Below are 23218 nucleotides of genomic sequence, written 5' to 3'. Positions count from 1 at the left end.
CTTTCAGAGGGTCGATAAGTCACTTCCAGGTAGTTGCCAACCCCCCTTTTGGATCATTTTTCAGATACTAATTTTTTAGTCTCTTTTCTGGATTTAAGAATCCCATTTTGGAGTTCTGAATCCCATTTTAAGAAACATGACTTGCAATTAATTATGTTCCGTTTGTTTGTCACAGTGATAATATATATAGTTGGATTGGGAAAATGGCAAAGTCTGCAATGAAGACGCGTGTAAGTATACTTTTTTTGTTGTTGTTTTAGATTGTTAGTCAATAGAATGCTCTTTTATTCTCTGATTATATTATTAGGCAAAGGGGAGTCAGACTCGAAAGTCTAATAGGAAGCTCGCAATGGGTTTAAAGAAGGTGGAGTTGAAAATCAAAGGTGAGAAGGGAAAATGAAAGTGAAAGGTGAGAAGGGGGAAGTCAAAGTGAAAGATGAGAAGGCGAAAATGAAAATGAAAGGTGAGAAGAGGAAAATCCAAGTGAAAGGTGAGAAGAGTAAAATCGAAGGTGAGAAGAGGAAAATCAAGAAGATAGATGTAAGTATATTTGATCTTTACCATTTTAATCTTAGTAACTTGATAAAAGTGAAAGGTTTGATGATGTATTTTGTTTTACAGGCTTCATAATTTATTAAAGCATGATGTTCTCCATCGTGCTTTAATAAGAAAATGCGGAGTATACAGTTCCAGCAATGCGATTATGATGCTATAGGCAAGACTCCTTTTAAGGACTTCATCCGCCCAGAAGAGAATCTCCTATAAGAGGTTGCCATGCACAAGCCTCTTATTAGAGCACTACACAATAGGTGTGATCCGGCGACAAAGACATTCACACTAGGGGGTATCGCAGTTCCATTTAGGGCCAGCGATGTTGGGTGAACGGACAAGAGTAAACCCATTCCTTTACTGGCTGGGTGGCCATTTCCTAAAGGATCTATTATGGCATCTGTACTTACGGGGGAAATCAAGGCTTTAGTTGGTCTAGAGGACCAACCCTCCATAGACAAGTGTGTGAAATATGTACTGCTATACCTATTTGCTACTGTCTTATTCACTCAGAGTGCACATCAGCCCGACCAGTTGTTCTGGTCCTATATCGATGATTTAGAAAATATGTACGACTACAACTGGAGGGAAGCAGTATATGTTAGTGAGTAGAGTATTTAAACAACGTAAGCGTGGCTGGCGGTAAATATCTTGGCAGTTACTCTCTGGCATTACAGGTATGATGGTGTGTGCAATAGTTTGTCTTTGTCATTTATCTTACTATTAATAAACTATTAACAAAGTCTGTCTTCTTTATGGAGTTGTGGCTTTTCGAGCATACCAAATTGTGGATACCAAAAAATCCTGATGCCCATCTACGTCTTCTAAAGTGGAACTGGAAAGGAAATGAATCGAGGAAGTACTCTGTGATTGGCCATCAAAAGATGAAATCTGAGGTGAGACCATATTTACTAGATACCGTATTAGATAAACTTTAAAATCTTCTTATCTAACAACTTTCTTGAATCATTAGGTGGTGGTCACATTAACGCCATGAGAGGACGAACTGGTGTTAGGGGTGCAACTTGGGTCGGGTTGAACCCGAATTTTGGGCAGGTTGGGTTGACAAAATTCAGGATGGGTTCGGGTCCAGGTTGGGGTTTGGCAACCCGACCAAAATTCGGGTTGGGTTGGGTTGGGCATCAAGCAACCCGTAACCCGACAAAGAATAAGATTAACACGTTACTTTTAGACATTTTAGTTTTTCACGTGTTGTTTTTTCTAGCTTCTAATTTTCTATCCTTGAAAATATAATAGTGTATACTTTATATACTTATCAAAAAGTCAAAAACAAAAAGTAAAGGCAAACCCTAACCTAGAAAGTAGAAATCCTTATTCTCTATTTCTCTTTGAGAGAAGCCAGCAGCCTCCAATCCTCCATCAGAATATCTCTCATTCTTCTTCGGTTCTTCCGCCACAGGACCTACAAGGTTCTCTCTCTCTCTCGCTCTCTCTCTCTCTCTCTCTCTGATTTTTTTCATTAAGATTTAAAGAGGCATTTGATGGGGTAACTGATTTAAAGAGGCATTTTTTTCATTAAGATTTCAGCAGAAACCCAACCCAACTTGGGAAATCGGGTTGGGTTGGGTTGGGTTTGGGTTAGGGAAAAATCAATTTGGGTTGGGTTGGGTTGGGTTGGGTTAGCTAAGCAGGGTTGAAACTCGGGTTGGGTTGGGTTAGGGTTGGGGGTTGAAGTTTTTGGGTTGGGTTGGGTTGGCCTCAACCCGACCCGAGTTGCACCCCTAACTGGTCTACCTTCCCGATCAGGAATCTCAAACCCATAAATGGGCCGCACTACAATTATTGCTCTATAGCCAATGCTACAATCGCATTGAGTCAGTAGCCTCTATCGAGACGTAACTCTGAAGATAACCATCAAATCATCATCTCCTAATCACATCAAATGTGGAAGTCTCTCCATGTCCACATCTACCGAGTTGAGTCCTACAGTTTTATATTATGTTTTATTTTACTTGGTAATGTTTACAAATTCATTATTGTATCCCTTATTTGTATATTAGAAAGCCGAGAAAACAGGAGTCGTTGGTCAGGTAGAACCATTAGGGCAGTCCCCTACAATCCCAGCATTGACCTGCACACCTGTGGTTGAAGGATGGGAAACCGTAGGTGAGGAGGGTGGTGAGGATGGGAGGATCAAAAGAGAGTGGAGAAGATAGGAGAGGCATGGGAGGTTATAAAAAAAAAGAGGTTACAGAATGAAGAGGAGAAGGAGAGGTTAAGAAGAGTGAGGGTGAGCATTGAGGAGGAGAAGGAGAAGTTAAGAATAGAGAACATGGAGAATGCAGCTGAGAGGGAATTTTTACAGGAGTGGAAAGAGGTGAGAAGAGAGAAGAATGAGAAAGATGAAATGGAGAAGGAAGAATTGAGAAAAGGTGGGCAAAAAGAAGAGGACAGGAGGAAGATTCTACAAGGATGAAGGAGATCTTGATTGGAAATGAGACGCAGGAATTTAGAGATAAGTCCGAGGAAGAAAGCAAAGAGAAAGAAGATGTGAGAGAAAATATGGAGACAACAGACATCATCAGTTATGGACTGAAAACTGAGTTCATAGATGTGATGAGTCAGGGTGAAAAAATTGGTCTCGGAAACGAAGCAGTTGTAATGGAAGTGTCACATGTTGTTACCATTCTCGATAGCCCTGTGAAAATCCGATATAGGGGGTCCCAAGTTATAATAGAAATGGCAACTATGAGGAGGGAGAATACGGTTGTTTAAGAAAACTAGAATTTACCAATTTGAAAAACTTAAACCGATTAAGAGATCAAAAACAATATTTTAAGCATACAAGTTAAATCTAATGGTGCAATGCAAATGAAAGAGCAAAGAGATAGAAAGAGTGCACTCGAGATTTAAAGTGGTTCGGTCCTCAAACCCGAGGCCTACTCCACTCCACCAACCAAACCCGTTGATGGCTTCACTATATGATCTTCTTAACCTTGGCGAAGATCGGTGCCAATTACAATTGCTTTAACCTTGGTGGCAATCCTCACCACGGAGAAAAAGGGCTCCGCTTCTCCGAATACTCGCCCGAATACAAATCTTGAAAGATGAAAGAAAGAACTAAAAAATCCCTTCACAAGGGTTACAAAAGATGTACAATTGAGAGCCTATGATTCAAATCCTAGAGTTGGTGATGAGAGGCACAATTGAAGCTTGATTCACTCTTGGGTATTCAAATGAAGTTTAAGAGTGTTAGGATTTCTAGTTTGTATGTTTAGAACACTCATATTTATAGGAAAACCAAAATATGACCGTTCAATGGCATTGAGGTAATTCCAGCAAAATTCCAAACGGCTCTTTTTCAGACCGTTGGAGTGTTCTCGGAGTTCCGAGAATAATTCTCGGAGTTCCGAGAATTCTCGGAGTTCCGAGAAAAAATCTCGGAGTTCCGAGAAGCCTCACAGAAATTGGAAAAAGTCTACTGGACCATTTCTCGGAGTTCCGAGAATAATTCTCGGAGTTCCGAGAATTCTCGGAGTTCCGAGAAAACCTCTCGGAGTTCCGAGAAGCCTATGCAGAGCAGATTTTCAATTCTGTTTTTGGGCTTCCAGTTCTCAACCAAGATGGGATTGCTATGAGGGTTCCAAGGTGTTGGAACTCCACAAATACAATCACTTGTTTATTTAGGGTGTGTGAGATTACTTTAATTATGCCTCTAAAAACCTAATCTAGGTTTGGATCAATTACATTAAGAAATGGTCTTCAATATTAATTTCTTCATGTCTTCAAGTCTTCATGACTTCTTGCTTGATGACTTTGGCCTTCCAATTAGTGGTCCAATGTGGGCTTCTTGGCCTTCAATCCAAGCATCCTTGATCTTACTTTATCAAGATCTACAACTTAGACAATCAAACACATTAGTGATAAATGATCACTTGTGTATTGGAATCATCAAAACAAGATGGGAATGCCAAGGTAAAAACCATTGGGCTTACAATCTCCCCCTTTTTGATGATGACAAGCACAAGAGATTTACAAATCAAAGCATATATTCTTTTCACATTTTTCTTACACTAGAGACTTTACTCTAGATTCTTCTCCCCCTTTGTCATCAACAAAAAGAAGGGGTAAGAAAAACAAGGGTTTAAAATTTACAATTTTAAAGCTCCCCCTTTTTCAAAGAAAAATTCAATTTTAACTCCCCCTAGTTAAAATAATTTTATAATACAGGAGGGGATATCAAAAAAAACATACAAATGAAATATATTCAATTTTAAGTTCAACAACCCCTAATCTACACAATATGAATATCATCATATGGGGGTTTTGGGAACCCAAGATTTCTTGGTCCCACATCTAGCCCTACTCTTGGATGCACATTGGAATTGGTAATGACCATTCATTCCACAAAAATGGCATCTAACAAGAGGGTTAGATACACTAGTCCTATCATGATAAGCATGTTGAGGTCTAAGACTAGTTTTACTTAGGATTATGTCAATAATTTTATTTCCATTTAGAAATCCATGTAAACATAATCTAAGTCTTTCATTTTCATTATGAAGATGGGATGTTTGAACTAAAAGCTCATTTCTTTCATCTTCATAAGAATTGGAGGAGCTTGCCATATTTTGAAATTTTAAAAGTTGGCAAGTTTTCTCATCCAAGCTACCCTTAAGGGTATTAATCTCAAGTTTATGATTTTCAAGTGTAACTTGTTCTTGAGATATGGAAGAAGATAAATCACTTTTCAAAAATTCAAGTTCTTTTTCTAACTTTAAAATGGATTTTTTAAGAACTTTGTTTTTGGAAATTTGGGTATGCAAGGTTTCACATAATTCATCATAAGGTATGCTATCACTTTTACTACTAGATGAAGAATATGAGGGGTTAGAGTTTACCTCAACTTCATGGGTGATTGTCATGAAGCAAAGATCATCTTTTTTATTTTCTTCCCCTTCACTTGAGCTTTTGCCCGATGTGCTTAACGCATCCCAACCGGCGGCAAGAGCCTTATGCTTCTTCCAATCCTTCTTACCCTTGTACTTAGAGGAAGTTGATTTTAGAAGTGGACAATCCGGTCTTTTGTGTCCAATCTTCTTGCAATTGAAGCATCTTAAGGCTCCATCAACATCACTTTCTTCTTTCTTCTTCTTATCTTTCTTATGCTTCTTTCTCCACAAGCTCTTGAATCTTCGTAAAGCTTCTTCTTCGTCACTATCCGCTTCACTTGATGAGTCTTCCTTGGAAGCCTTGAGTGCTAGGGATCTAAATTCCCTCTCCTTCTCCTTTGGCTTCTTTTCCTCTTGTCGGCTAGTAAGGAGCATTTCATGGGTGATGAGAGATCCTACAAGCTCCTCTATGGTTAGCGTCTTGAGATTTTTTGACTCTTGAATCGCGGTCACCTTTGGATCCCAATGTGGAGGAAGAGACCTAAGTAACTTACTCACAAGCTCATCGTTAGGATAAGATTTACCAAGATTAGCTAGTTCGTTAGAAATAATAGAAAAACGAGTATACATTTCCGAAATACTCTCGTTTGGACTCATTCTAAACATTTCATACTTGCTCTTTAACAAGTTTATTTTGGAATCCTTGACTTGTGATGTTCCCTCATGGGTAGTTGCAAGGGTATCCCAAATAGTCTTGGCGGAATCAAAAAGGGCAACTCTATTAAACTCCTCGGTAGCTAAGGCACAAAACAAGGAATTTATTGCTTTGTAGTTCAAATTAGCTTGCCTTTTCTCTACCACATTCCATTCTTCAAAAGGATTGGAAGGTACATTGTATCCATTTTCAACAATGTACCAAAGTTCCACATCTATCGAAAGAAGATAGATGCGCATCCTTGTTTTCCAATGTCCATAGTTTGACCCATTGAAGAAAGGAGGTGTAGTTGTGGAATGGCCTTCCGGAAGTCCGGTTCCAATTTGGTGTGCCATTTCACAATTAGAAGTTGCCAAATAAAATCTTTCCCTAGTTAGATTTTGAAATAACTTTCACAAAAAATTTTAAAATCTTTTAAGAGCCAAGGCTCTGATACCAAGTGAAAATCCGATATAGGGGGTCCCAAGTTATAATAGAAATGGCAACTATGAGGAGGGAGAATACGGTTGTTTAAGAAAACTAGAATTTACCAATTTGAAAAACTTAAACCGATTAAGAGATCAAAAACAATATTTTAAGCATACAAGTTAAATCTAATGGTGCAATGCAAATGAAAGAGCAAAGAGATAGAAAGAGTGCACCCGAGATTTAAAGTGGTTCGGTCCTCAAACCCGAGGCCTACTCCACTCCACCAACCAAACCCGTTGATGTCTTCACTATATGATCTTCTTAACCTTGGCGAAGATCGGTGCCAATTACAATTGCTTTAACCTTGGTGGCAATCCTCACCACGGAGAAAAAGGGCTCCGCTTCTCCGAATACTCGCCCGAATACAAATCTTGAAAGATGAAAGAAAGAACTAAAAAATCCCTTCACAAGGGTTACAAAAGATGTACAATTGAGAGCCTATGATTCAAATCCTAGAGTTGGTGATGAGAGGCACAATTGAAGCTTGATTCACTCTTGGGTATTCAAATGAAGTTTAAGAGTGTTAGGATTTCTAGTTTGTATGTTTAGAACACTCATATTTATAGGAAAACCAAAATATGACCGTTCAATGGCATTGAGGTAATTCCAGCAAAATTCCAAACGGCTCTTTTTCAGACCGTTGGAGTGTTCTCGGAGTTCCGAGAATAATTCTCGGAGTTCCGAGAATTCTCGGAGTTCCGAGAAAAAATCTCGGAGTTCCGAGAAGCCTCACAGAAATTGGAAAAAGTCTACTGGACCATTTCTCGGAGTTCCGAGAATAATTCTCGGAGTTCCGAGAATTCTCGGAGTTCCGAGAAAACCTCTCGGAGTTCCGAGAAGCCTATGCAGAGCAGATTTTCAATTCTGTTTTTGGGCTTCCAGTTCTCAACCAAGATGGGATTGCTATGAGGGTTCCAAGGTGTTGGAACTCCACAAATACAATCACTTGTTTATTTAGGGTGTGTGAGATTACTTTAATTATGCCTCTAAAAACCTAATCTAGGTTTGGATCAATTACATTAAGAAATGGTCTTCAATATTAATTTCTTCATGTCTTCAAGTCTTCATGACTTCTTGCTTGATGACTTTGGCCTTCCAATTAGTGGTCCAATGTGGGCTTCTTGGCCTTCAATCCAAGCATCCTTGATCTTACTTTATCAAGATCTACAACTTAGACAATCAAACACATTAGTGATAAATGATCACTTGTGTATTGGAATCATCAAAACAAGATGGGAATGCCAAGGTAAAAACCATTGGGCTTACACCCTGAGGTTAAAAAGATGAAGAGGAGGAAGGGAAAATTGGCGATGGGGGACAACAAAAGTGAAGGAATAGGAATAGGGAACATTGAGAGGGAAGTGAAGACCGAGGGAATGAATAGAAAACCGAGCTATGCTAGGCATAGCCCCTATGCAGCACCCCGAAGAAAAAAGTAACACAGTGAGAGGGCGACGAAAAAAGTAACACAGAGGAAGAAAGATCTGGTGGAGAAGAAAGATGAGGTGAAGGACAAGGATGAGGAGTTGGAAGAGGACAGGGGAAAGGGTAGGCGAACTGAACTGATTGAAAAGTTGAAAATACAGGACCAAAGGCAAGTAGACGTGTTTTCAATTAACCATTATTCAAAGTTGGATACTTCCTTCCTCTAAATTTTATATAATTTTGCAGTTGTATTGTCATGACCATTGATGGGGTAAAAGTCTTGGCCGAGGATCTCAAAACCATGTGGACTCTGAAAGGAGTCCTCAGTGGCCCTGTAAGTGTCATTTTTTAAAGCGTTGTCTTCATTACCTATAGTTGAGGTTATTAACATATAACAATAAGTTTTTTTTCGAGTTCTAGGTATTTGATGTATATGGAAAGTATTTGTAAGCCTCCAATAATGTCTTGACTGAACGGATTGTATATCTTCCTTCTTCGCCTACATGTAAGATTTTTTTGTACCTATACATGTTACGTTACAACTTATCCATCATTTAGGTTCTCCAAAAAATTCATTTCGCTGTACAGGCATAAAAGACTTCAGGGCATCAATCAATAGATGACAAACAGAAGTTGGAGCGCGATGGGTTGGCGAATGGGGTATTGCATAGTACACTTATCCATATCCCGTTGGAAGATATTCGGATGCTTTTAATCTCATGCTGTCAAGACTTTCACTGGGTTCTTCTGGTGCTTGATATGGTGAACAAAAAGATCGTCAAGTTCAACTCGTTGGAAGGGGACTCATTTCAGGAACGAACATCTCCCACTGTAAGTAAATTAACATCTTTCCTAACATTTAAAGTTACCTACATATGTACAACACTCAATTTTCCGCCTTGTCTTATATCCAGGTAGCATTCATCAAGGAATATTTCAAGGGCCGGGGTTGCAACATCGATGACTTTCAATATTCATAGATGGATGGCTTCCCACAGCAGAACAATGGGTGGGTACAAACTATGCAGTTTGGAATTTTTGTACTATTCTTATGTCATTCGTAGTTAGTTTAAAAGTAACTCCATTTACTGCATGTTTTTTTACAGGGTTGCTTGTGGCGCTTTTGTCCTAAAAGCGATCGAGCATCACTATAATGGTCACCCACTCAACTTTGGGCTAGCAGACATTCCTCACTTCCGGCTTCAACATTGTTAGAGATTTTTACGAGGAGACTTTTGGGATTGCGAACTTCAATAGGAAAACCTTTTCATGTTCATAGATGTTACAGGTTTTGATGCTCGTGGTAAAAATTATGAGTGTTTTTAATGGAGATTGGTACCAACTATGGGAGGGGAACTTGTATGCATTTTTTTAAACATGCAGTAAATCAAGTGTTTGTGTGTTCTTATGTAAATGGCAAGGGAACTTATAAATTTAAACAGGATATGATGTGTGTTTGTCTTTTTATGATGTGTGTTTGTGTGTTCTTATGTAAATGGCAGAGGGACTTGTTCACAAGATGTGTTTGTGTTTTTATGTCAAGTTGAACAGGATTACAAAATGTAAATTGTAAACAGGTTATGATGTATTTTTGTGACTGTAAATCTAAACATGCTTATGGAATGTAACTAAACAGGTTTTGATGGTCCTATGATGTGTTTTTCAGACCATTTCGTTGTTGATGGTCCTATGATGTGTTTTTGAATTCCAGTAGCTTTATCAACCAAGGGAATTTGTTGATAACCCATTTTCTGTATCGGTAACATATGAGTAATGTTGGTCACCCCATTGCGTGGGAGGTTGGTAAGCCTAATTCCGAATTCTAGTACCTTTATCAACCTAGGGAATTGGTTGATACTGTGTCGGTAACCTACTTTCCAATGTTGGTCACCCAGTTTCGTGCGAGGCTGGTAAGCCTAATTCTGAATTCCACTACCTTTACCAACCCAGGGAATTGGTTGATAACCCATTTTCTGTCGTGGTAACCCCATTTCGAATGTTGGTAACCCGGATTCCGAATCCCAGTAGCTTTATCAACCAAGGGAATTAGTTGATAACCCATTTTCTTTGTCGGTAACCCCATTTCGAATGTTGGTAACCCCGTTTCGTGGGAGTTGATAACCCTGAATCCGAATTTCAGTAGCTTTATCAACCTATGGAATTAGTTGATAACCCATTTTATTTGTTGGTAACCCTGTTTTGTGGGAGTTGATAACCCAAAATCCGAATTCCAGTAGCTTTAATACCCGGGGAATGGGTTGATAATCCAATTTGTGTGTCGGTAACACACGTCCGAATGTTGATAACCCTGTTTTGAGGGAGTCAATAACCCGAATTCTGAATTCCAGTAGCTTTAATACCCAGGGAATGGGTTGATAATCCAATTTGTGTGTCGGTAATCCCCTTCCGAATATGGACAACCCCGTTTTGAGGGAGTTGATAACCCTTATTCCAAATTCCAGTAACTTCATTACCCCAACTCGATAAGCTGTATACTGGCGGCTCTCTTCCCTCGCTAACGTAATACGTTCTTCTGCGTAATGAGTCAACTTTGTTTAACTACGACCCAATTTCTGACACTTTTGAATGAAGTCAGTAGTCTGATGTCTAGCGTGCTCTTCCAATGATGCAATCGGCAATCTTTTCACATCCTTCAGGACATCATTGAAACACTCTGATATATTGGTAGTCAATACATCATACCTATCCCCCTTAAAATAAAAACTAGCCTAGTATTCCTTACCTTAATCTTCTCCATTGTTTCTCTGAAAATACTCTCAATCAAAGTCCATGCGGCTTTTCAAAACAATCTCTCAAGTAGAATATCTTTGAACTCAGATCGCAAATTGGCGACGATGTGACGCATGCAATAACTATTATGAGAATTGAAAAACATATTAGGCACTGCCTGCAACAACCCATTCTGTCAATCGGAGCATATGGTGAATACGTTCATCTCTGATACCAATACATACTGTCTCAGCAACATAAAAAATCACCCCAACTATCTTTGTTCTCCGCCTCGACAACCCCAAATGCTAATGGATATAAATCGTTGTTACCATCGACTCTGATTGCAATCAATAAGATTTCCAGATACTTTCCTCGCAGATGTGGCCCATCGACCAAAATTATAGGTCCGAGTGTTCGATGAAAAGACCGTGTGTTGGGACCAAATATCCAGAATAAGCGAACAAATCTATCATCTCCCCTTGGTCGTAAATCTCTGGCTCTGAAAACAACCATATAGGTGCCGGGATTTCTTCTCATCATTTGAACTGCAAGTGTAGGCAATATTCGGTAAGAGTCCTCCACATTCCCCACACATAATCTCAAGTATGATGTTCATCGCGTTGTACGCTTTCCACCTATAGTTATTACCCAATGCATCTTGATATATTCTCGTACGATCCTTGTCCTCACATTATCTGGGCGAGCGAATAAGCGTAAGCATGTCTGAGCAACCCAAGCTGTTGTGACAAGAGGGTGATCATTGCCCCTTAATTGAGTTGTACACATATTGTCGGGGACAAACGACTTCACTAACACACAAGTCATATGATTAGTACCCGTTATACGTCATTTACAACCTTCTTCCTTGCATCCAACGTCATACTTCTTCAGTGTTGACTTTGACCTCACAAACAAAAACCTCTGTCGAATAGCATACTCTTTCACAACCTTCTTAAAGTGTTGCATGTTAGAAAACATTGCCCCAACCGTTAACTGGTCAAACTGAAAATTATTAGCATCTACATCATTGGCTCCAACAAACATCACATATGCTTCCATTGGTCGACTAGTGTCAGTCGGAACCGATTGAGAACCCCCTCTGATGGGAGAACCCCCTCTGATAGGAGAATCCACACTGATAGGCTTAGCCAATGGACTAACACAGTGTTTCCATGATTGTCATCCTCCTCCTCCTCCTCATCATCATCATTGTAATCATCATCACTATCATCATCATTTTTTTCTTCTTCTAAATCTAAACCCCTCACACAGAAATCATCTTCAAAAACATTATTGAAGTCCACTTCAAGATCTCCAACATTTTGGACTCATCGATACCTCCAGGAAGATAGTTGGAATGCAAATCACTTGCCAATGTTTCAGTTAAGTCAATTTGAGACCTACATAGCTCGGCAATATATAATCAGGTTCGATTCATATGATTAATTCATAAATTGAAATATGAAATCTTGAAAGATTGCCAAAGAACTACAATACCTTAGGCAGTCTTGAAAGATTGCCAAAGAACTACAATACCTTAGGCAAGGTTCTACCGAAGCACCTCTGATCTCTTCACTTACATATCTCCCATCAAATTCACTTTCGTAGTCCTTTTACAAGCACTTCAAAACTCAAATTTTTTTGGGACAGAATCGAAGTAGAAGGAATATTACGATAAAGAGAGGGTTCAGTAGTACAAAGATTGTTTGGGGGAAGCATTGACGAATTCAATGAATTAATTCGTCAATTATGGTCTTCGTTATGTCTCATCACAGAATTGAACATGTATCCGTCAAACATCCTCAACATTGTTTGAACGACATCATCATCATCGACATTGATTAAAGTGATTATATATGGATCGACAACATATCGACAATTTACCGATAGTAAAACCTGTTTTTCTATAACACCAATTCTTCTTCAGATTGAAGCTTGAAATTCGTCGAAATTGATTCTGCGGCTGACCGATAACAATGTCTCCCTCCCCCTACATATTCCCAAGAAACATCATCCTTCAAATCTCCATCATAGTTTAAAAGAAGAGAAACAATTGTTTCGAACATTTTTCTAAAATTGTAAACAGGGGTTCTAAACATAGTATATCAGGTCTCTGAAAGGAGTTATCAAGTTGTTGCTAAAAGGGGCTTTTCATCTCTCCTTGAGGGGTATTCTAGTGGACAGAATGAGTTATCAAGTTGATAAATGGGGTCATGGAACCTAAATGGGGGTTTGCAAGTCAGTACATAAGGTGGTGTAAGGGATTATCAAGTAGCTAATGGGGGTTTCAAGTCTGTACAGAGGGTTCTCTAAAGGATTATGAAGTAGCTAAATAGAGGTTTTCAAGTCTCTACACAAGGGGGTTTTGAAGTACTTAAAGGAATTATCAAGTACATAAAGGGGAATTACCAAGAATGTACAGGGGCTTTTCAAGCCTCTCCAAGGGAGTTATCAAGTGTCTCCAAGGGGGTTACCAAGCCTCTCCAGAGGGTGTATCAAGTCTCAAAACAGGCTTATCAGGTAGGTAAATGGGGGTTCTCAACAAGGATTATCAAGTCCAAAAAATTGTTCATCACGTACAAAAGGGTTTACATAAACCATCTATATTTGGGTCATTAAACACTAGTAGAAACTCTATCAGCAGAATACCAACTCTAGAAGGGGTTCAACTCACTTGTAACAACTCTATAAGAAAGGTTACAGAGATAATAGAAGCACAAACCCTAAGTCACCATTTTTAAAGGGTTATAAGACATGGTTATCAAACACAATAAAGACAGGGTTATCAGACACAATAAGGGTTATCAAACACATTAATAGAAGCACAAACCTTAGAGCATAAGCTACTAACAGTTACTTTTATTTGGTGGGTTTCAAGCGTTAATGGGGATTTCTACAGGAGATAGGCGGTAAATGTGGTAGGTGAAAAGTAAGAGAGAGGAATTTTTACTCTAACTTGTTCTTTTTGGGTTGAGGGGTATTTAGGTAAAAATCTATGTCAGAGAAAGGTGTTTTGGCCTCCTTTCACAAGGTTTGAAAAGGGTGTCACTCATCCACAATTTCATCATTTTTGTGTCACCTCTTGACAATTTTTCCTTGACCCTTATACACATGCATAGAATGAACTATGAATATATGCACCGATGTTTTCCATGTGGACAGATATTGGAATACGGAAACGGCCATTGGGTCCCATCAAGATTAGTTTCTCACATGATTATATTGGATGAAAAGAAACAAGGGACGTGTATCATGCAATGAAAGTACGGTGAAAACGGAAGAAAGCTGGCATTGAAACATGCATTGAAATCCATATGGATCATTTGCTCCAACTTAGAATTATAACTCGTTAAGTCAACTCAACACCATCCGAGTTGACAAATGGCCTCGAGTTCTTATTGACTTGGAAGTAATTTGTTCCATCATTGAGTTGACTCAAATCGACCAACTTCATTCGAGTCGATTTTTTAGATTTAGAGCTATGTTCCCCAATAAGCAAATGATAAAGAAGTTTGGTGGCTGGAGGGCTCACAATAATAAAACTCATGGAGACAAACTGACACCATGCAAATTGACTTTGTCCAGCGAGACGACTCACCAACAAACGAAAAAACACAAGGCTTACCAACCACAGATACAGGCACCTTTAATGTGTTACAACTTATTAGGTATGAAATATAAGTGAATCTATGTGATTTCCCTAGGCTTTTTCCCCCCGGCGTTCTTATTGAGCCAGAAGTCACTTGTTCTATTTCGAGTTGACTCAAATCAACCCACATTCGAGCCAAGTTTTCAAATTTTTGAACTAGGTTCTCCAATAAGCGAATGATAAACATGCTGGGACCTGGAACCATGGGGAAGATCTCGTATTTCCCGTGTTGATTCCACATTGAGGGGAAGAGTAGTGTATGAAAATGCGGATGCGGCATGAAATGCGGCCAAAGAAAATCCACAACGCGGTCAAGTACTCAATTGACGCGGCTGAGTACTCGATTGATGCGGTCATAATTCATGAGTCAAAGGAATTTTTATTGACTCTGTAGGGGAAACACGGAACACGGTGAAGGTAAAACATAGTCGACTCGGAGGAGTCTACAATGACGCAGGAGGGTTTTAGAACTACGTTTAGAGAGACTGTTGGGGTTCCACATGAAAGCCAAGATGGGCTCACTTTTAAAAGCAAGTTGTACTTGGGTCCCAACAAAACTAGTTTGGTGGCTGGCAGGCTCCCGTTGTGGGTGGGTCCCATCATGATTTGGCCAAGAGACTTTGGTTGTGGTCCCACTCTAGCCAATTTGTGATCAGAGTTTCAAAACCCTAAAAAGGCTATTCATGCATGATCAAGGGCGGTCAACCAGTTCATAATAATAGTTCTGTTTTTAGCATTTTTCTCAAATAAATTTAGGAAAAAGTGTAAAAAGTAATAATCTGTTAATACCCTTGATCTCCACATCTTTGAGAGCTTTTCTCCAAACTGCATTGATAATGTTCGCCATCCTAAGAGTTTCATTAATTACCTGACAAAATTCAATAGGTTAAAAAATATGTAGGAGATTATATTTCCATTCCCATTTGTTTATCTGTCCTTTTAAAATAAATAAAAGGACTGCATTTCCACCCCTTTTATTTGACTTTTTTTCCTGAAAATGAAGCCTTCCTACTCATTTTCAGGAAAAAATAACAAAAGGTGCGAAAAAGCTAGGAAAAGGGAAAAAAGATGAAAAAAGGGGCTGCTGTTGGATCAAATATCAAGGGCGGCGCTTTTTCCAAGGGCATGCCCGATCGGGCATCATATAAAAACTCTTCGTGTACAGCCGTCAATCATGTACCGTCTGTCCTCAAAAATCCCTCCAGGATGGAGGGCTGAAGGTAGAGTACACACCGGATAATGTTGTAGGGTTTTTCATGTTAACAAAAGCAGAAAAATTAAAATCCACTGCCCAAAATTAAATTCCTCAATAGATATTCCGAATTAAAAAGGCTTACATTAAAGGCGGTGGAACTCACATTGTGCGTAAACGGCAATGACATGTAATCAGTCCAAGAATAACGCTCACCCAAATGGTTTTTTTGTCTCTTCAACTCCGTGTTTTCCTCCTACAAAAACAAACAACAAAACACCAAATGCTATTCAAATTCTCAAACTTCATCTTAATGAAAAGCATACGAGAGATATATATATATATATATATAGAGAGAGAGAGAGAGAGAGAGATTTATTTGGAAGTTTTGTTATTGAAATATGTTTTTTTTTATAGGGGTGCAAATTGGTTCCGATTGGATCGGATCGAGCCCAACCCTAGCCCAACATGAGATGGCATTCCCCTCAACCCTAACCCCGACGCAACCCTAACCTAAGGTCAAGGATGGTCAACCCTAACCCTATCCTGCATTTGCCAAATCAGGTCAGGCTCTGGGTCGGGTCCATGAGTACTGCCCCGGGGTCGGGGTGAAAATATCATCACCCAAAACATAACCTCAAGAAATCATTATAAAATTAGAGGACAGTTGTCCATAACCATGGTTTTAAATTTCGAGATTTCGGTCAGGACCAAAACCAAAACCGAATCGTTCCGAAACCGAAATAGCAAAATTCTAGGATTGAAATTTTGTAAATTTCGGTTATTTCAGCAAAAATTGTTATAAAATATCAGTTTTTTATTCCTTTACAGACTTTCGATTGATATCACCTCGGAAATTTCAGTTACCCAAAAATCTTGTTATAAAATATCAGTTTTTTATAAAATATCAGTTTTTTATTCCTTTACAGACTTTCGATTGAAATCACCTCGGAAATTTCAGTTACCCAAAAATCTGCCGTTTCAAGCACTTGTACCAAATTTCAGCAGAAATATTGGAATTCCGGCTGAAATTTCGGTTTCGGAGGAGTTTGAAACTTTAGCGGCAACCAAAATTTAAAACCATGACCATAAACCAACCCGAAATTAAATTGGTTTGTCCTCTCCCAGCCGGAACCCAATCCAACTGAGGAAATGCCAACCCAACCGTCGGGTTCGGGTTGAGCAGAGCCCACCCATGTTGCACTACTAATTTTTTAGTATAATTCTGCTGCAAGGGATTTTTCTTTTTTTTCTTTTTTTTGGAAATTTTGTTTCTGAAATGGAATTTTAAGTATAATTCCATTGCTGGTCTCTCGTTGTTATTGTCCGGAGTGGGGGTCTGCTTAGGTACGGGACTAGGTGGGAGCCAGCCTGGTATGAGACAGGTTTAGAAGGCGCAGCGTTTCATCAGCTATGGAGCTTTTGGCGTATTGGTTGGATACTTAACACACACTCTATATTGCTTTGTAGATACCATTAAGAGCTTTAGAGCAAGAGGACAGTCGCTCAAATATTTCACGGCGAGAGTCATCAACATGGGCACTGAATCCTCCCCTGGAATCATCATCTCTACGATATTTCCGCATATGAAATTGATCGATAACTGCAACTCGTTCGTATCGTTCATTTCATTCAAGAACACATCAATTACGTCTGTAACCAAACCCTTCTCTTCTCTCTTCATCTTTTCTTCAATAATCCTCTTCACAAACTTCAACATTCTCTCCTTAGCCTGAAACAATTAGCAAGAAAATCAAAACCCTAATTCCTATTTTCATCAGGAAGACGTAAAGATAATTATGCAAGAGAAATCTTACCTTGAGAGACTTGGATAGCCTTGTTCCGGGTAGCTTGATAGGAAGGCATATCAAACCGCTCACGAATTCCCGAAATTCCTTCATCAGAAACTGTATTTCTTCGCCCGGTCCCACGCTCATTAAGGCCCTAACCAACACTTGAAAGGTTATCTGTGGTAACACAAAACAGAGACTTGTTGGAAATATGCTAAGGGGGCGGCCTGCGGAAGAAAAGGGGGCGAAAAAAAAATCTAACTACCATGCTAAAAAGGGTTAGGCCTCCGTTGTAACACCAAAAAAGACTCGTTGAGAATAATAGACATTTACACTGTTTCGTTCCTATGTTCTAACAAATGATTCATTTTTTTTATGTTAGGTAAATAACAAATTGTTTTCTTCACAAAGTACATCTATTTTTTCTGCAGCAAAATTCGTCAACGGGCGATCTTAACCGTAACTTGAATGGTCATCCGTTAACTTTTTTTATGGGTAAATATTGTGAGATGTTTGATCTAGCAAATGGGCGCCATTTGTTCAATGATCTAGCACTTCATAGCCTATCTATGGGGTCATGTCTGTAAAATCTCACAAATTAGACAATCCCAACCCTCCATTTCATGAAGACTTTTGCTTTTGTATGATGACAATTGTCATTTTACTTTTTAAGCATCCTTAATAGGCCAAAATGAACCCCAACTAGTTTAAGACAAAGGCTTAGTTGAGTTGAGTTTATAGGCCAATAGAATTGGAGGAGCATGTCCTTGCAAGAACTAGAACATGAAACGTTTTGGATCATTAACCAAGTGGACATTTACCAAATAAGTCCCTAATTTGGAAAATATGTTCTACTTAGTTATCAAAACTCTTGATTTAACCAAAAAGTTAAATCCTTTTAAAAATATTTCCAATTAGTCCTATAACATATATTTGACTATATATTTTCTTGACAACAATGGCCCTTATTTAACTACAAAAGTACGATATTTTTACCAAAATATATAGATGTTGTTATATACATAGCTACTGATATTGGCACTATCATGTTTTGATGTTTGCACCAAGTCACCCTGTCTTTTTTTCTTAATTTGCTTGCAAGAACATTGACACCTTGTTAAGTGTAGTAAAAGACAAGGTTAGTGAGTGCGATTATAAAAGCGTGGCATTACAAATATCAGTAGCCCTATTTATTAAAACTTCAATCTTTTTTAATATGAGAAAGATTAAGACTAGAAAAACTCCAATCTTTTATATAGCTTAAATGGTATTTTGATGAACAAAAACTTTACATCCCAGTTAGGGATTCCTACATAAATATTTTCAAAAGGTATAAACTTTTCAAAAATCAGGAAATTGTGGGTAAAATGTTCCTTGAAAAAACTGCAAATACATCCTATATAACAGAAAATATTAGGGTACTCATCTTGTATAGCTGAAAATATTCTCCAAATTGGGAAATGATATTTCCACCTCCTTTGCAGCATTTCCACCAATTCAGAAATTATGCTGCGAAAATGTAACACTAACTCAAAATTGGGTTTAAAACGTCTTAAGGTTTGAGAGGGTAAATTTGGCGTTTGATTTTAACCTGGGTAAATTGACGGTGGTTGGTTTCATACATTTCTTAGCAACAAATTTTTAAAAGCTGGACCATTTGTCTATTATGGGATTCCTAGGGACCATTTACCAATTATTTACCATAGTAGGGACCAATTGGAAATAATCCTTCCGAAAAATACCACATTTCCACCCCTTTTGCTTGACTTTTCAGGAAAAGACCACAAGGGTGGACATGGTGGTAAAAGATGTATGATTATTTCCCCCCAAATGGTAATTATTTCATGGGAGATCTGGAGATCTTTATGCACCCGTTCATAATAACTCCTTTCATTTCCTTCAGGTTTTTCTTCGTATTGAGTCTAAGTAAACTCATATTAAAATGACTAGAAAAAGAAAAATATAATTGGGAAAAAACCCACTTTTTTGGTTTCGTCTTGGAGGTAAACCAACTGGCCTTTCTTCCAATTCCCCAAGGTAGCATCAACGCACTCCTCAATCTCTTGTGTTATCCGAGCTTTCAATTGGGGGGATTTCAAGAAGCCTCCAATTAGGCCATGAACTCTCTTTTGAAGATTACCATTGATTTTCAATATGGAAGTTTCGCCTAACAGTAAGCTGACGGATTTGGGGTAGTAAGGGATGAAAGTTCTCCCATCGTTCTGTAAAACAGCTTTGTTAACCTCGACATCGGTGGAAACGATTATAGGTCTTCCCAAGATGTGAGATTTGAATACCTTTCCATATCTGAAAAAGGAAGAAATGAGACAATGAAACCAAATGGTCAAACACACATGCAAGGTTTAAGGAAAAAGAGAATCAGGCAGAGTGTGATGTGTTAAAAAATCCGAATTAAAAGATCATATATGCCTTAAAAGAAAGATAATAAAAAAAGTTAAACGAAGAAACATGAGAAGTGAAGATCCTGCAAGAACTGGGGGTGCCTAGATCAATGCGGATGTGTGCACAGAAGGAAAGGAGGGAAAGTTTAGGGTCCAATAATTTAGAGGAGACATGATGTTCTCTTAGGTGGGTGCAGACTGGTTAATTCTTTTAATGGAGATATTTAAACTCCCTTACGGTGGTGGTTACTTATCTTTTAGCAACTCTCCTGGAAAGACATTTCCATCTCTTTTAAGGAGTGATTTTTTACATCTCCTGTATGGTCTATCGATTAACCACAAGATTAACACACTAGAAAGACTTTTCATCTCCAAATCATGAGAGAGTTCTCATTCCCACAACTAGGGGTGCAACTCAGGTCGGGTTTGAACGGGTTGAGCCCAACCTGAGATAGGATACCCCTCAACCCAAAACCGACAAAACCCGAGTCTCACGTCAAGGGTGCTCAACCCTAACCCACGCCACCCCAAAATCTCTCTACCCTAACCCAACCCATCTAATCTGTTTTTCCCAAATCGAGTCGGGCTCGGGCTCGGGCTCGGGCCATGTTAACCTCGGGGCAAATAGAAAAATACAAAATAAAAACATAACCCTTAGAAATCACAATAAAATCAGATGATAGATGTCGGGTTTGGGCCAGGTTGGGTTTGCAAGGCCTCAACCCTAACCCACGCCACCCCAAAATCTCTCTACCCTAGCCCAACCCAACCCATCTAATCTGTTTTTCCCAAATCAAGTCGGGTTGAGTCGGACTCGGACTCGGGCTCGGTCCATGTTAACCTCGGGGCAAATAGAAAAATACAAAATAAAAACATAACCCTTAGAAATCACAATAAAATCAGATGATAGATGTCGGGTTTGGGCCAGGTCGGGTTTGCAAGGCCTCATCTCTAACCGAACCTAAAATTAAATCAGGTTGGCTTTTTCCAACCCTAAACCAACTCAAACCAACCCGAGGAAATCCCAACTCAATTCAATCCAAAATCGGGTCGGGTTGAGCCCAACCCAAGTCGCACCCCTACCCACAATGGCTGCATCACCACCAATCACTTACTCCCACCTAAAACAATTACCCTCCCACTAGGCAAGTTATTGTCAACTACGAGATGAGCCACTTGCACAAAGCTGGTTCACTAATTGATGTGGTAAGCTCATCATCTCCTAATGCCCTCAGTACACATCACATAAGATTGATAAAGACACCCAGTCGAAAAATAAATTTTCAATACAAAACAATTATACAATTTATAAGTCAATGATGTGCATGTGTACATTTGGCACATGCTGACCGTACAGACCACTGATCGAGGGCTGATGGCCACATGATCCAACAAGAAGATCATAGAAAAACAACATTTGGCATAAATTCTAACGTAATTTATTAAAAATATAAACTAATCCAATTTTTCTTTTGCTTTGTTTCTTTTTTATTGTTTTGAGAGAAGGAGAGATGGAGCATGTTGAGGGTGTGATAAATCTCAATATGGAAACTAATATATTATTAAAAAGTGGATGTTGAGGAAAAGATAAATCTCAATATCTAAACTAATCCATTTTTCCTTTGTTTTAGAGAATAAGAGGATGTTGAGGTTAAGATAAATCTCAATATGGAAACAAATTAAATCTCTACAAAATAGGAAAACATTATTTAGCATAAATTCGAAGGTTTTCTTAGAGAGAGAGAGAGAGAGGGAGAGAAAGAGAGCATGTTGAGGGAAAGATAAATCACAGTATGGAAACTAAATAGCTTAATATTAAAACCCATGCATGAAATGTATCAAATTATAACAGCATGATAACACAACATCAAGGGAGAAGCCGATCCCCTCGTATGAGAGAGAGAGAGAGAGAGAGAGAGAGAGAGAGAGAGAGAGAGAGAGCTTTTAATTTTCAGGGAAAGGAGGAATATGAGACCTAAAATTCCTGAAAAATTGAAAACCCTTGCTACTCAAAACAAAAGACCTAAAAAACATGACAAAAGACCGAAAAAACATGAAAAATTGAAAACGCTTGCGCGCAATTCAAAACAAAACAGAGCTTTCGAATTTCCATGAAATAATGCCAGGAACATGAGTATTTTTTCTTCACCCTTTTTAATTTGCTATGAGGGAATAAGGAGATAGAGAAATCACTCAAGTAAGAAAATCTAATCCCTTGTCTAAATGCCAGAAATAGAACAAAATTAGATTTCCGAGACAAAATCATCATTTTGAATTAAAAAAAAAGGAAACTGATACCCGCCGCCCCCCCCCCGCCCCCCAACACACCCCTCCCCGCGCCCCCAACAGTTTCTGTGAGAATGGTTCACTGCTTGAGGATAAATTCACCCCTTTAACGTTTTTCTTTGCTTTAAAACTTAACGGATAACGCTAAAGGGGGGATTTTATCCGACAGAGGGGGGGAAATATCACTCTGAAAACCCACGTAACCTTGACTTCAGTTTTGAAACCAAATGGTAAAGGGCAGAAAATAGTAAAACAATCTAGGTAGTTCAACGCGACCCGTCTTCATTGAAACCCAATAGGGAGATACAGAGAAGAAAAGATGATGAAACGGAATAATGGAGAAAAATCTAAATATAGAAAGTGAAGTTCCATCTACCTTTTGGCCCTGTTTGGATTGCAAGAAAAACATTTTTGATGGAAAATTTTTCTTAATGCATTTTAGCGGAACATAATGTGATTATGGTTAATTTACAGGATATCATCATAAATTGATAAGTCCCTTTAAATAAATATTGACTAGGGTTAGTTCAAAAAAAATTTTAGTTCCAAACTTTTCTAGAAAAATCTTGCAATACAAAGAAGAGGAGAAGAAATAAGAAAGCTTACAGAGATCTGCGCTTGTCCATAAAGCTTACTGGCTTGGAAGTGTAACTACAAGCTATAAAATCAAGGGTTTCTCCTATCAAAGGCCAACCTAAACTCCCTTTGGGAATTCCATTCCTCTCTCTCTTTTTCATCTTCTTACACCACCACCACCCAACACTCACTAGAACCCAAATACCCAAAACCCACATGATTTCTTCAGAGAAACTCAACCTTTCCATCTCTCACAACCCTAATTCTCAAAACAAAGAAGCCCAAGAAACATCTCTTTCACTACAACCTATGAATGACAGAGAGAGACCCCAAGAACATACGTGTTAAAGAGAAAGGATTTGGCAAATCCAACCCCACGTCTCTATTAAATGTGGGGCACTATTTTGAGTGGTAAAATATACACGTATGTAAGAGAGAGATAGAGTGAGAGGATTCGGAAAATCTAACACCACGCCTTTCCATTTAATGTTGGGATAGCTATTTTGGGTGCTCGGTATGGGCTAGGCTTATTCATGTTGTCTGACTGAATCAGGGTTTGAAAGTGGAATATAAAGGAGAT

At 38.8% G+C, this 23218-nt stretch overlaps 1 protein-coding gene across 1 annotated transcript in view; it reads right to left on the bottom strand.

The window, feature by feature from the left end:
• ROT3 (Cytochrome P450 superfamily protein) overlaps positions 1-22937 on the bottom strand; it is a 28482-nt gene extending 5545 nt beyond the window's left edge. The window contains exons 1-6 of the mRNA XM_077391168.1: positions 22669-22937; positions 19357-19681; positions 17402-17551; positions 17059-17316; positions 15751-15840; positions 15182-15260 (exon numbers count right to left, since the gene is read on the bottom strand). Of these exons, the coding sequence (XP_077247283.1) occupies positions 15182-15260; positions 15751-15840; positions 17059-17316; positions 17402-17551; positions 19357-19681; positions 22669-22886 (1120 nt within the window). The 5' untranslated portion in view covers positions 22887-22937. The remainder of the gene's footprint in view (positions 1-15181; positions 15261-15750; positions 15841-17058; positions 17317-17401; positions 17552-19356; positions 19682-22668) is intronic.
• Positions 22938-23218: the final 281 nt, after the last annotated feature.

This window comes from Tasmannia lanceolata, unplaced genomic scaffold, assembly GCF_043159265.1.
Source record: "Tasmannia lanceolata isolate RefF3 unplaced genomic scaffold, GAP_Taslan_0.1 ptg000012l, whole genome shotgun sequence".
Taxonomy (NCBI): domain Eukaryota; kingdom Viridiplantae; phylum Streptophyta; class Magnoliopsida; order Canellales; family Winteraceae; genus Tasmannia; species Tasmannia lanceolata.
The sequence above is the reverse complement of the archived record's forward strand: the minus strand, read 5'-3'. Positions and strand labels throughout refer to the sequence as shown.